Here is a 14,405-nt window from a genome sequence, read left to right as displayed (position 1 = left end):
ATAAACAGTGAAGTAAGTCAGAAAGAGAAAAACAAATATCGTATATTAACGCATATATGTGGAACCTAGAAAAATGGTACAGATGAACCGGTTTGCAGGGCAGAAGTTGAGACACAGATGTAGAGAACAAACGTATGGACACTAAGGGGGGAAAACCGCGGTGGGGTGGGGATGGTGGTGTGCTGAACTGGGCGATTGGGATTGACGTGTATAACTGATGTGTACAAAATTGATGACTAATACGAACCTGCAGTATAAAAACAAAGAAACAAAAAAACAACTAATACTAAAATTTCTTTGGGTTATTTGTATGGAAATATGTTAATATAAATGTTTCAGGCATTACATGAAATTTCTAAAAATCTTATATGTTCTGGTATAATGTTATAAGTCATAATTCTAGTTATTACTTTAAAATGTATATCTCAGAAATAACTAAATTTCCTTGTCAACTGCATTATTATGAATTTTCATCAAATCTTTAACCGTGGTCATTTTTAAGTCTTTTTTCATTTATAGAGAGTTCTGGGTGTACTCTGATGCTTTTGCAAAAATGTTCCTATAAAAGGGTTTCATCTTCAAGGAATTCACGGAAAAGACTCTGAAAAGTACAGGTTTCTGGTAACAGACTATACTGCTGAACTGAATGAATAAGCATTTTCAGAACTCTAATGGAAAACTGATGAATTCATAAAAGTGCTAACAAAAGATCAAGATGAGAAAAACATTAATTACATGGGACTAAGTGAACTGATGAGAACGATTATAATTTTTGTGACTTTCTGTTTGAATAAAAAAAAAAATCCCACAAGGACTCAGAGGCAAAAAATATACAAATCAATTTTCACTGCAAAGTAAAGGAGCTGTTACGGTGGAGGATTACTGGACTGAATGTCAATATTATGACATAGTATGAGTGTGTTTCATGTTTGGTAATTGCAATCATTTTTGCTTTTGTTGTGGTCTTCCAAAAAAAAAAAAAAGAATTGAAGGAGAGGAGGGAGGGTGTCTACTATTGCTTTACTCATCACTGTATCACAACACTTAATATAATGGTTAGCACAAACTGGTACTCAATAATATTTTTGAATTAATGAACAAATAAATAATAAAGTTTGATTATCTAAAAGAAAAAAAGCCATACCATATATTAAAACATATTATATTATAAAGCCACCATAGTTAACTATATTGATACAAGAATGGTTAGACAAATTAATGGTATAGAAAGTCCAAAAGAATTTATATGATAAACGATGTATCAAAAATTAATGGGGGGCTGGATTATTTAATAAATGGTCCTGGAAAAGTGGCTACTGCAAAATAAAAATCAATTTGCACACTAACCTCATACTATATATCAAAATTCCATATCAATTAAAAATTGGAAGTAAAAAATGAAGCCAGTATAAGGGAGACAAAAAATTAGGTGAGAACTTATTCAGAGAAAATCTCCAAAGAAAACATCAATATACGAATCTGCATAACAATGTACTATTTCTGTACATCAAAACCAATTGTAAATAAAATGAAAAGCCCACAAACCAGGAAGCACAATCTGCCGTGAATGACAAAGGAATAACACACTAATCAGTAAGAAAAATACACAGATCTCAACATAAGAGCCAAGAATACCAACAAACAACAGAGGAAAAAAAAAATGTTCAAGCACCCTATTAATCAAAGAAATTCCAGCTAAAAAAACTAATAAGCACTCTCCGCACTTCTGGTGGTGGGGTAAGCCTTTAAGAAATCGATTTGATAACAACTTAAAGTCCCATAAAATATATACATGCTTTTGTCCAGTGATTCCACATCTAAGAATCTTTCCTAAAGAAATCATCAGAGCTGCAGATAAAGATTTAGGAGCAAAAATGGCCAACGCAGAGTTACTGACAATGGCAAGAAAAACTGGAACCATAAATGGATTCTTTCCTTTTCAGCAAAGGCTCTGTCTATGAAGCACAGAACTTAGAATATAAGAAGTTTGGCTTTTGATTTACAGGAAACTCTTTTTCTTTTTTTTCCTCGAGAAATGAACAATGGAATACCACCATCAGTTCTCTACCCTTCTCACATTGATTACCTAATATTTAGGTCATCTCTAGCAAAACAGTGTCTTTTTGATCCCTCAGACTCACCATCTCCTAGGCAACTGATTGGATGAGGAAAAAATAAAGCTCCACTGAGAAATATATAATTTGTAAAGACTTGAATAAATGGAATGACACATCTTGTCCCTCAGCTGGGAGGGGGTAATGGCAGAGGACGGAAAAGAGAAAGAGATGGACAGACAGGCACAACCAGATGCTGCATTTTAACACTAATTTGTGTGGTAATCTTTTTTCTTCTAAACAGCTTTACTGAGATATAATTTATATACCATAAAATTCACCCATTTTAAGTGTACAATTCAATGGTTTTTATGTACTTATAGAATTGTGCAACCACGACAACAATCTAATTTTAGAACATTTCTGTCTCCCCAAAAAGAAACCTCACACCCATTAGCAGTCACTTTCCATCCGCACACCCAGCTCTGGGCAAACACTAATCTACTTTCCATCTCTAGCGATTTGTCTATTCTGGACATTCATATAAATGGAATCATATAATATGAGATCTTTTGTATCTTCCTTCATTTAGCATAGTGTTTTCAAGGCCCGTCCATGTTGTAATACGTATCAGTACTTCATTCTTTTTTATCACCAAATAATATTCCATTGTATGGATTAAACCATATTTTGTTCATCCATTCATCAGTTGATGGGCATCTGGGTAGTTTCCATTTTTTGGCTATTAGGGATAATGTTGCTGTGAACACTTGTGTACAAGTTTGTGTGTGGACATATGTTTTCATTCTTCTTGGGTGTGATATGCTGGGTCATATGGTAAAGATACTTAAAACTTTGAGGAAATGCTGTACTGTTTTCCAAAGCAGAGGTACCATTTTACATTCCCACCAGCAGTGTATAAGTTACTCGTAGTATTCCCTTATAATTATTTTAATTTCTCTAAGATGAATAGTGATGTCCCTTTTTTAGTTCCTCATATTAGTAGTTTAAGTCTTCTCTCCTTTTTTCTTGATCAGCATAGCTAAACTTTATCAGTTTCACTGACCATTTCAAAGAGCCAACTGAAACTCCTGGTTTCAGTGATTTTTTTATACTGTTTTTCTATTCTCTATTTCATTTATTTCCATGTTGATCTTTATTATTTCCTTCTTTCTGCTTGCTTTGAATTTAGTTTGCCCTTCTTTTTTCTAATTTATTAAGGTAAAAAGTTAGGCTACTGACAATCCCACTTCTAGTATATATCCAAAGGAAATTAAATCACTGTGTCAAAGATATATCTGCACCCCGATGTTCAATGCAGCATTATTCATGACAGAAACGACCTAAGTGTACATTGATGGAAGAATGGATTTTATTAAAAATGTGATACAAACACATGCACGCACATGCGCATGCACACATGCGCACACACACAGAGGAATATTATTCAGCCATAAAAAATAAGGATAACATGAATGAACCTTGAGGGCATTAAGCTAAGTGAAATAAATCACAGAAAGGCAAATCTTACATGTTCTCACCACCACCACAACCAAAAAAAAAAAAAAAGTAATGATGTGAGGTGAAGGATGTGTTAAGTAACCTTACTGTGATAATCATTTCACAATATATATGTATATCAAACCACTATGTTGTACACCTTAAAATTACACAGTGTTATATGTCAATTATATCTCAATAAAGCTGGAAAAATAAGTTAGGCTATTGATCTGAGATCTGTTTTCTTTGTGAATATAGGCATTTGCAGCTATAAATTTCACTCAAAGCATTGCTTTAGCTGCATTCAATAAATTTTCAAATACTGTGTTTTCACTTTCACTCATTTCAAAGTATTTTATTTTTTTCTTTTCCTTTTTAAAAAAAGATTTATTTATTATTTATTTTATGCTGCGTTGGGTCTCAGCTGCGGCACGCGGGATCTTCGTTGAGGCATGCAGGATCTTTCACTGAGGCATGTGGGCTTCTCTCTAGTTGTGGCGTGAGGGTTTTCTCTTCTCTAGCTGTGGTGCATGGGTTCCAGAGCACGAGGGCTCTGTAGTTTTGTGGCATGCAGGCTCTAGCTGAGGCGTGTGAGCTCAGTAGTTGTGGCACAAGGGCTTAGCTGCCCCATGGCATGTGGGATCTTAGTTCCCTGACCAGGGATTGAACCCGCGTCCCCTGCATTGTAAGGCGGATTCTTTACCACTGGACCACCAGGGAAGTCCCTCAAAGTATTTTAAAATTTCCCTTGTGGACTCTTTGACCCACTGGTTATTTACGAGTATGTTGTTTAATTTCCATATATTTGTGAATTTCCCAAATGTCCTTCTGTTGTTGATTTCTAATTTCATTCCACTGTGGCTGGAGAACATACTTTGCATGATTTTAATCCTTTTAAAATTATTGAGACTTCTTTTATAGCCTAGCATATACTCTATCCTGGAGAATGCTCTGTGCATATCTGATCACTGGTTGCTTCATGGAAACAACACTTTATTAGTTTCCATATATCAATTTCTTCCCAACACTCTGGGGCCTTACTAGCAGTTTATCATTTTTAATAACAACTACTACTATATTCAGGGAGTGACTCCCCACCCTACTTCAATCTATTACCACCCTCTGCCTCTAAATTTATTCTCCTTCCTAATTTTTATCCTCACAATTTCCCTAAGGAAATTAACAAGAGTAACCTCCTTATTTTACAGATTAGAAAACAGAGTATGAGAGTTGCCCAAAGTCCCACAGAAACTTTGGGGATGTAGCAGAAGGGGGGTCTGGACTCTGCCTACAGCCATTTTTCCTGCAACAAGGCCGTGCTGCCACTGAGCTTATTCAGGTCTCCAGAGAAACACTAATGGAACAAGCAGTTTAGTCCTCTTCTAATGTGCTTCCCCCACCACGTGCACACACACACACACACACCCAGGAGAAGCTTTAAGCTGTTCTTTCTTTCCCTTTCTAGGTGGGGACAAAAGGGTGGTCCACCTAGCACTGTAACTGGGCCTGCTGTCAGCTTGACAGTGGGTTAGGAAGATGGGCCATGAAGTGTCCTCATTGTTCAGGGCATAACAGTCCCAGAGCTTCACAAGCACAAAAAGCCACAAGTCCAAAGACTAAGCTGAGCCTGCAGGTGACATGGGGGGACCAGGCTGTGATGACAGACCAGTAGGACCAATCTGTTTAATTAAAAGAGAATAAGGAAACTTCAGAAGAAAAGGTCCCCTTTCCAGGGCTTTCTCCACAAGTGAGGACAGCTACTGTCCCAGTACAATACCTCTAATTAACTATTTTCAATTAACCTACCAGCTCTCTTCCGAGAACACTCCCCTCCCTTTGAAAAGGAGAAGCCCATGTGGGCCTTAGCAAAGGTCAGTCCCCCAGACCACAGGCGTGTCCTTTCAGGTACCCTGGGCAGAGACTCCATGGGTCCCTGTATCAGGCCAAAGGCTGGGTCACTATCAGGGACCTCAGCCACCTCAGGAATTCTATGATTCCAGAACTCTGAAACATCAGGCTACATGGCTTGTCCTCATAGCCCCACAGGTGGGTTCATCACCTGAACTCAAAATGGCCACCTCTTTCATGAGGAAGGGGAGAGAATGAACAAAGTTCTTCTCCATGTCCAATCAGGCTTTAGTGGTATCAGGAAAAGCTAAGATTCGCTGCATTTCTATCAAAGCAGATAGAGAAGGAAATGGAAATGTTTTGACTACAGGGGACCACCATTCTGTCATCATTATAAAATCTGCCCCTGGATTCCCAGGTTCTGTCCTGACTCAAGTCCCAGGTGGACCTGGCCTCGCAGTTCACTGGCTCCACCCACTGAGCCCACTTTTCCTGCCAAAGCCCAGCCCAGGGGGACACTCCTAGATACAAGGACCCAAAAAACGATCAAGGTAAAAAACTCTCTTTCAGATTGTCACTTGAAAAACTACCAAAAAGACTGGCTCTCGGGCTTCCCTGGTGGCGCAGTGGTTGGGAGTCCGCCTGCCGATGCAGGGAACACGGGTTCGTGCCCGGGTCCGGGAGGATCCCACGTGCCGCGGAGCGGCTGGGTCCGTGAGCCATGGCCGCTGAGCCTGCGCGTCCGGAGCCTGTGCTCCACAATGGGAGAGGCCACAACAGTGAGAGGCCCGCGTACCTCAAAAAAAAAAAAAAGACTGGCTCTCAACTTTTAGATTTGGGGAATATTCTCATAGCATCATCTAACTTGTTTTTTCACGGCCATGGGCTTGAGAAGCATCATCAGTCATTTCTTACAGTGCCAGCACCACCATCTATGCTCACTCACTCTAACATTACCTGTGCAAGGTAGATTCTGAAGATGATCTTGGACATGCTTAGACAGCTCCTTGCTCTGCATTTTAAAGCCCAGCACACCCCAAAGCAGAGTCCTAACTAGTGTTCAGTAAAACATGGTTCGGTGGTCAAAGAGAAGCAGGTTTCCTTACATAGGACATCTGAGAGCCTGCAAGACGCTAATTCATGTGTTAGTCTCTAAGAGGGTGCAAGTGCATGCAGCTGTACACAAAAGTTATTTATCCAGACAGCCAACTTTCTCTCTCTCTTTATGTCCTTATCTCTCTCTTTCTCCCCCTTTTGTGGAATATTTTATAGGGCTACAATTCTGCACAACATGTGCTGGGAAATGCTGGCAAACATCTATCTGAGCTTGTTGCATGGTCTCCTCTCCAATAGATGGAAATATACAACAGCACCCTCTTTTATTACAACATGCCTTATACATACAAACTTGGGCACACCAAGGTCCAACTCAGGACTTGTGAAAATAAGCACTGCGTACAATGGTGCAATGTGGCTGAACCCAGAGCTATCCTTGGAGCCTGGTGTATTGCACAGAGCTTGTACAATTCCAGCATTCTGCACCGTGTGAATCGTAAACTCCTCTATGACATGAGAAAACTTCAGTTATCCCCACTTATATGGACTCCCTGACTTTTAAAAGGTACCTAAGGCTTTACACCAGCAATATAAAAACAAAATAAAAAATCAAGTCAGATTTACAAGTGGGTTATGCACTATGCACAGTGTTTAGAACTCCAAATCTTTTCCCCATAGAAACAAAGTCATAAGTGGTGATTAAGTTCCCAGACTAACCCATAATGTAGCTAAAACAAGGCACATCTGCAATGTCATCAAGTAAAAGAAAAATTTAAACAATGAAATTAAAGAAGAAACAAATTTATTTATCAAGAACACTTATGCTTGGTGGTATACCCAGAGGAGGGCAAGGGGGCAGCCCATGCCTAAGCAGGAAGGGGCATCCTGTAGAGAAGTGACAAACGATAATGAAGCCAGCAAAGTCAGTTGGCTCTTTATTTCACCACCTGCTGACAACTGAAAACAACAACAGTAATAAAATACTGCTTCTTTGAGGAAAACTGGGTTCAACAAGAAGTGAAGAAGTAGTTAGGGCTACTTGGAGCTAGTAAGGAGAAGACCATGGCTTACCAACATGGATTTTAGTGTAATTCTTTATTGTGTCCAAATTAATATCTATACCTAGAGTCCTGCCTATAGGAGTCTTTTTTTTTTATGCTTATCAACAATGATCCTGGTCAGTAGGGGTAAAACAGATGGAACAAGGATGGAGAAACAGATTCTATGAGTTCAAGGAGCAAACATGAGAAGAGAAAGGAAAGGAGCTAAAGAGAACATGTGTATAATGTGAGAGGCCTTAGGTCTGAGATGGAATTGCATGGACTGAGAACACTAAATCAGAGGAACCAAAGGCATCCTGCCCAAGATTCTCCCCGGGAGAAAGAAAAGGTGGGGAGGAGGAGGAGTTTCCTAGGAGAGCCACCAGGTGGAGCCACCATCACAAAACCACTTCAGGGATGGCCCTCTGGGTGGACTTGGGTGGAAGTCTAAATCATTATTCCACGCGACACTCATGACTCCACTGTTGATGCCTTATTACTAAGACACAGAGATTAAAAGGAGATAAATATAATAGAAGAAAAATTCTAAAAACAATTCTGTCAATGACCCACACACTAAAAATTATAGAAAAAAAATGAAAACAACATCCCTCTAGAATGGCTTCTTTCCACCCATTTCACAACCACCCCCTAAGCCCAACAGGCAGTACTACTCAGATAAGAAAATGGACAAGGGCAACATACTCTAACATCAATTACTGGTCCTAACACAGGCTCCTAATAAAACAGAAATGCAGCCAAGGATCATTTACTGTATAAGACCTCTTTATGGCCCCTTTACTCTCAAACTTTCAAGAATGAAGGCCCATGGGTGCAAAAACCTCCCCCACCCAAAACCATAAATGCACATACAGATACATTCACACAGGCATATATATTATTGAATGACTATATATGATATTCATTCACGTTCACTGCCAGATGGCAGGCTTTATTTTTATCTTCCCATGGGAAAGAATAGCTCAGGTGATAGCCAAGAGCTTCCACACAATAGTAATGCCTTCTCCTAACTCTTACTCTTCTATCTGTCCATAAAAGCCAGCAATCTAGGTAAAAATGACAGATGATTTGGAAACTTGAAGAAAAATCTGACCCAACACACCACATTTTCCGATTCCTAGTTAACTGGAGGTAACTCACATTTGCTTCTCCAAAAAGAAATTTGAAAGGAAAAAAGTCTTCTTTCTAGAAACAAATCCCCAGATCTCACATCTACCTTAAACAAAGCACTAGAAAACCAAAGTGGTTGACATTTTCTTTATCAAGGATATACTTTTTCCATCCTTTGTTTACAGTTTCATTTCAAAAAAAGAGCCCACAGCCTATCAAGATCCATGCCACTGTCTCTGAGCCAACACAAGAGTGCCATGGCAGCACGTGCACATTTATGTACACACTCGCTCACTCACGTTCTGATGAACAGGCCAATGGATACCTCAAGGATATATTATTCCAAGTTGCTAAGTAAATGCTAAAGACATGAAAGCTCGAACAAACGTTTCCCCTTCGGTACAGTCAAGGGAGGGAGGTCACTATGGCCGGATGTGTTTAGGGATTGAACGACAAGTACTGAAACTATGAGAGAAAGAAAGATAAACAGTAGGTAAAATCCTTCTGACAGCTACAGGCAGCAGACCAAAACGGAGAGCCCTTCTGTGTGCAAACACTAGGCTCATATTATGTTGAGGGGCATGTATGTATCACCCATCAACACACAAAATGAATTCTGGAGAATTTCTGCACTAACTTTTAAAGCAACAATGTGTCACCAGAGGCAGAGCAGCTGTTGGTCTCTCTGTCAAGGAAAACTTTTGAATTAAACCCGTCTGAAAGACTAAACACACGAGAAATGAGCCTCAAAGAGTCATGTTCCACCATCACAGTCATATCCACATACCAACTTAGAGAGCAACTCTCCCCCATCTCAACTTGAATCTTATCTCCCAGCGTCAGTGCTATACCTGTTACAAATAATATCCTTTAAGCCATCAGATCTTTCAGCACTAATCTCTGGAAGGGGCAGTAAAATGCAAATGCATAACAAACCTTAAATAAAGATGGTAAAAGCAGATTATCTTTCAGAAGGCAGATGCCAGAGTAGCAGAGCGACTTAAAAAGATGATTATAAAATACATTGTATATCAGGAGAGCATCATAACAAAACAACAACAATAATAATAGTAGCAAAGAATAATAAATGTGCAAAATACAATAGAGACTTACCAAACACTGAATTCATGATAAACTGGAAATAGAAACAAGGACATATAAAGCCAACCAGAAACACGCGGAGTGGCTTCACATTCAGAATGACAGAAGTAAATAAGAGACATATCCCCACCTTGCCAGAAAAAAGATACAAGGAATGTGCAGCACTTTCTCAACATCTCCCAAGTGATACAATAGATTGGAACTGCTTAGAGGCAGGACCAGCTGGTGTTTTCTAGTTTTTCTATCTGCCCCAGCACCAAGCACAGGGCCAGGGCCATAGCAGGCACACAGTAAACATGTGTAATTGAAATGTCTGTTAGTACCCACCCCAAAGTGAGTAAGGAACAATGTCCAAAATTATAGGCAGCAGGAGGAGTTCAGAGAGAGGCAGCTTCCCCATGAGGTCTGCTAACAGTGCAAAAACTGGGAAACTTCAGCCCTGAAACAGAAGCTGATCCTCATACAGGCCAGCAGGGTATTGATTCCAGCCTGGACACTTAAGCTATTACATGCATAAAGTTGATTGGGAAACCCTTATAAGGATGAAACCAAAAGATTTTTTTATTCCATTTTACTTCAAGTAGAAAAGAGTCCATATTCAAATGAACAAAATCCTCCTTGTTCATTTTTAAGGACATATTTATTGTATTTGCTATTAACTGCTAAAGTACCTATTCTGTTCAATTTTGGTTTGAAACTCGAGGTATGAATATCTTTTAAAAAAACTCTTCCATATAGCAAAGTTCCAATTTAGAAGGGCCCATCACTCTCTTATATGGGTTCAATGATAGAAGAAACAAAAGAATAAATCATTCTCAGAAGGAAACAGACAACCTTTTTCTTTCTGGTTCATGAGAATGACTTCTGGCTCTAAGAAAAAAGTTTAGATTTTATGGCTGCAATTTGTCAACATTCTGGAGTCTGGGATAACTTTAGAATACACAACAGCCATGCTGCAAGTTTAAATTTAAAAATGACCTCTTAAGCCTTGGGGAAAGCTTGTCTTAACCAGGAAGCTCCTTCACTGTTGACTTGGGTAAAGCCCACAGAAGTGGCCAAGGGTGAGAGCAGACATAACTGTCCTTAACACTGCTAATGTCTGGAATATATATAGCTGATGGCTGCCAAGCCAACTGGATGATCTGCTCTCGCTCTCTCTCTCTCTCTCTCTCTCTCTCTCTCAATTTCAGTCACATCTTTTTTCTCAAATAAAAAGCCTGTGGAGTCATTCCAGTACCTCCCTAAATCAACTCTGTAGAGATTTGCAAAGGTTAAAGATGAAAACTGAAACTAGTAGGTCCCCAAACTAATGTTTCCATGGTCCTGGCCTTTTCTCAAGGCTATGAATAGCTTCCTTCAAATGTAGAATATCTTTTGACCTTATGCAGGTGCCTGGGGAGGGCGAGCTCATCCCACACTGTGAGCTACTGCAACCCATTCACCTCGGCTGCAAAGTGAGGCACGTCCCCAACGCAAAAATCGCTGGACACAATTGGGCAAACTTCTTCAGCTCACTGTATCTCAAGTTCAGGACACAATGAAATGGTTCGATTTCAGACTTTTCATAGAAATAGACTTCAATCTTTCTTTATTAAACCATTGCTAAGCCTGCATCAAATGATATGGCCCATATAAAGTGAACAGTCATCTCATCTTTGATAAAGATGAAGAAAAAGAACCTGTGTTAATTCTACCAAATTCACACAGGGTCCAAGGCTGAATCACAAGGTGGACTCATATACTATAAGAAAATCCCATGTTAGTGAATCAAATTAGCCTGTTACTAAACTCTGAAAGCAACTTCCCTCCATAACAACAGCAACAGACAAAAACATCCAAGAGATTTCTAGGGACAAAGCCTGATGGAAACAAAGGGAAGGAGGAGGCCTCGCTCATTTATGATAACTCATAAAACTTGAAAAATTAGTTGGACGGAAGTGTTTACAAGTAACTAGAATCGTCCCACAGATTTAGCCTCTGATCCTTGTTTTAAGGGGGAGAAAAAGTGGTTTTTCATTGATTTGGGGTGGGAAAAAAATGTAGCTTTTGAGCTCAGCACAATGAACTGTTTATGTGGCCTGACAAGGCCAATCAATCCAGCCTGCTGTTTATTATAAGGAGCAGCAGGATATTGTTAGCTCTGGTGGGTGGGGGCGGGGCCAAAGACGGCACTGGCCCTGGTACACAATTCTTCCCTTCAACTGGAAACTTATGTGTGGCCCAGGTGACCCGGGGGGTCAGTATGAAGCCTGGGACAGAATGAAGATGGTTTGTTATGTGTTTCATATTTACAGGATGCCCCCATGTGCTATGGTCTCAGAGCCACTGGCAGATTATGACCTAAGAGTAAAAAGCTGGTCATAATCAGGCTGTAGGCCTAAGGTGGAGGCTTAGAAAGAAAACATTAAGTCAGTAAACCAGTGCCTTTAATGCCACTTTCTGGTTAATGAAAAATTCTGTAGGGGACCTCAAAGGTCAGATTTTTCATTGTAAAGAGACAATTATCTAAAAAGTTCGATTCCTTCATTGATTTAAAGCTCTCAGGTAATTTTGTCAAACTTATCTGGATAATCACCTTAATTCCTTAACTTAATTAATTCCTTATGTTGTTAAATTAGTGAATTACCCTAATTCTCTGATTTGCTTTACAAAAACAAGGCTGGCCAGAGAGGCCTTGCCGCCGGCCTACGTGTATGCCATTCCTCGGCCCACTGACCCAAGGAACATCAGCAAGGGAACTCTAGCTCTCCAAGTCCAATGAGGGCAGGCCTCAGGAGTTCTGGAACCTATCTGCAAGAATGCAGGAGGTGCTCTGGGGGATGACTACAGTTTTAGAGCTAGGTAGGCCTAAAAAAAAAAAAAAAAATTCTTAAAATGGGAAATCCCCTCCATTGGCAGGATGGGGTTTAAAAAAAAAAAAAACAAGAAAAGAAAGAAAATCCTATAGCTGCTAAACAGCGTGGGCCTCCAGCCAGTATTTCATCGGAATAACTCAAAAAAGGAAATGTTACCCAGGGCAGCTGGAGGGGGTAGAGGAAGAAGCAGGAAGGAAGAGAGACACAAAGCTGAAGTCTCAAGCACTACGATCAATGGACAGTTTATTGGACAAATTCTTATGCAGTCTAAATTTGATGAAAGATTAGCTGTTCTTCCCCGTGGTTATGTAAACTTGCCTTTTTTTTTTTTCTTTTTAATAGAACTCTTTGCTAATACATTTCCGGCTCCTGCTTTTGAACAGCTCTATGTTTCTCTTTAAGGAAGTAATAAGCCCCTGAAAAGCCTGCAGCTGAAAGCTAATCTACCTCAGGCATGCTTAGTGCCCACCCGGCCTGGTCCATGGGGAGGGTGGGCTCGGGAGAAACTGAGGCAATCCAGTTTCCATTTTAGTATAAAACTGAGTCGGGCTGTCTCTGCCATCTTATAGAATCTCTCCTACCATTTCACACAACAATGTCACAAAGGGCAGATAGGGGAGAAAACAAAACTCCAACAAGCTGATACCTGAAAAATCTGCCTTGAGGCCTCAGAAGGGGGAAACGAGATGGTGAGAGGTTTCCTGGTTAGACAGATGGATGGATGAGCTACATGTCTGTAAATACTGCCTCCTAAACCGAGAGAGACAAGGCGGAGCCCAGCGGTTAGAGAGAGAAAGAACCTGCTAAAGCCTGCCCTTACATTAAAAAGAGAGCATGGCCAGACGTGCCCGGCTCAGCTGGCACCACAGTGTTCTCTGAAGTCACCCTTCAGCCAAAAAAATAGATATGAAAGCGAAAGCTAAAGTCCTAGAAAAATCATCGTTTACAAATTTAGTCTACTTTCCCACTGTCAAAAAAAATTTTTAATAGTTCCCTTTAGTATTAGTTATTGTATCGTTACTTGCCATGTGTGTGAATGTGTATGCACCCGAAATTTATACAAAAATCAAAACCAAAAGGGCAAACGCCATTCAATTTTCCAGCAATGCAAAATTTGATACAGTTCACCCAGAAGTTTCCAGTTTGGGTCTGTGTGTGGGGAGGGGCTCTTTCTTCTTTGCCATACCTCTCTTGTTGGTTCTTAGAATTGTTTCAGAAGACAGCAACGCATTTCCACTGGACACTTCGTGCATGGGCTTTTCTGGAGCTTTGCTGGAGAGAGGGTCTTTCTTCATCTCTTTCTTTATTTCCTGTGAGGACAGAGAAAAGGAAAACAAGATTGTAGTTTAACATTTTAGAATGTCTCTGACTCTGTTAAGCTTCAGCTTTCTGGAAATGAACTATAGTGACCTCAACTCAGCAAAACATTTTATTTTATTTTATTCTATTCTATTTTATTTTATTTTAACATCTTTACTGGAGTATAATTGCTTTACAATGGTGTGTTAGTTTCTGCTGTATAACAAAGTGAATCAACTATACATATACATATGTCCCCATACCTCCTCCCTCTTGCGTCTCCCTCCCACCCTCCCTATCCCACCCCTCTAGGTGGTCACAAAGCACTGAGCCGATCTCCCTGTCAGCAAAACGTTTTAAAAACACCATTTCCCGTATGTTGCAGTTTGTTTTCCTTACATTTATTAGACAAGCACCTGGTCCTATAAAATGTAATCATGTCCAGTACAATGCAACCTTTTGTGACTATGGTCATTCCAAGGGATCAAAAAGGCCACCATACAGCTCCAAATGACAGCCTG

General features: G+C 39.9%; 1 protein-coding gene across 17 annotated transcripts in view; it reads right to left on the bottom strand.

Annotated features, from left to right (window-relative positions):
- SH3KBP1 (SH3 domain containing kinase binding protein 1) overlaps positions 1-14,405 on the bottom strand; it is a 341,435-nt gene that overhangs the window by 196,098 nt on the left and 130,932 nt on the right. For all 17 annotated transcript variants that reach the window (XM_059050822.2, XM_067023819.1, XM_059050824.2 and 14 more), the window contains one exon: positions 13,772-13,895. In XM_059050822.2, coding sequence (XP_058906805.1) covers positions 13,772-13,895 — 124 coding nt within the window. The remainder of the gene's footprint in view (positions 1-13,771; positions 13,896-14,405) is intronic.

This window comes from Kogia breviceps, chromosome X, assembly GCF_026419965.1.
Source record: "Kogia breviceps isolate mKogBre1 chromosome X, mKogBre1 haplotype 1, whole genome shotgun sequence".
Taxonomy (NCBI): domain Eukaryota; kingdom Metazoa; phylum Chordata; class Mammalia; order Artiodactyla; family Physeteridae; genus Kogia; species Kogia breviceps.
This window is presented reverse-complemented; position numbering and strand designations above follow the sequence as displayed.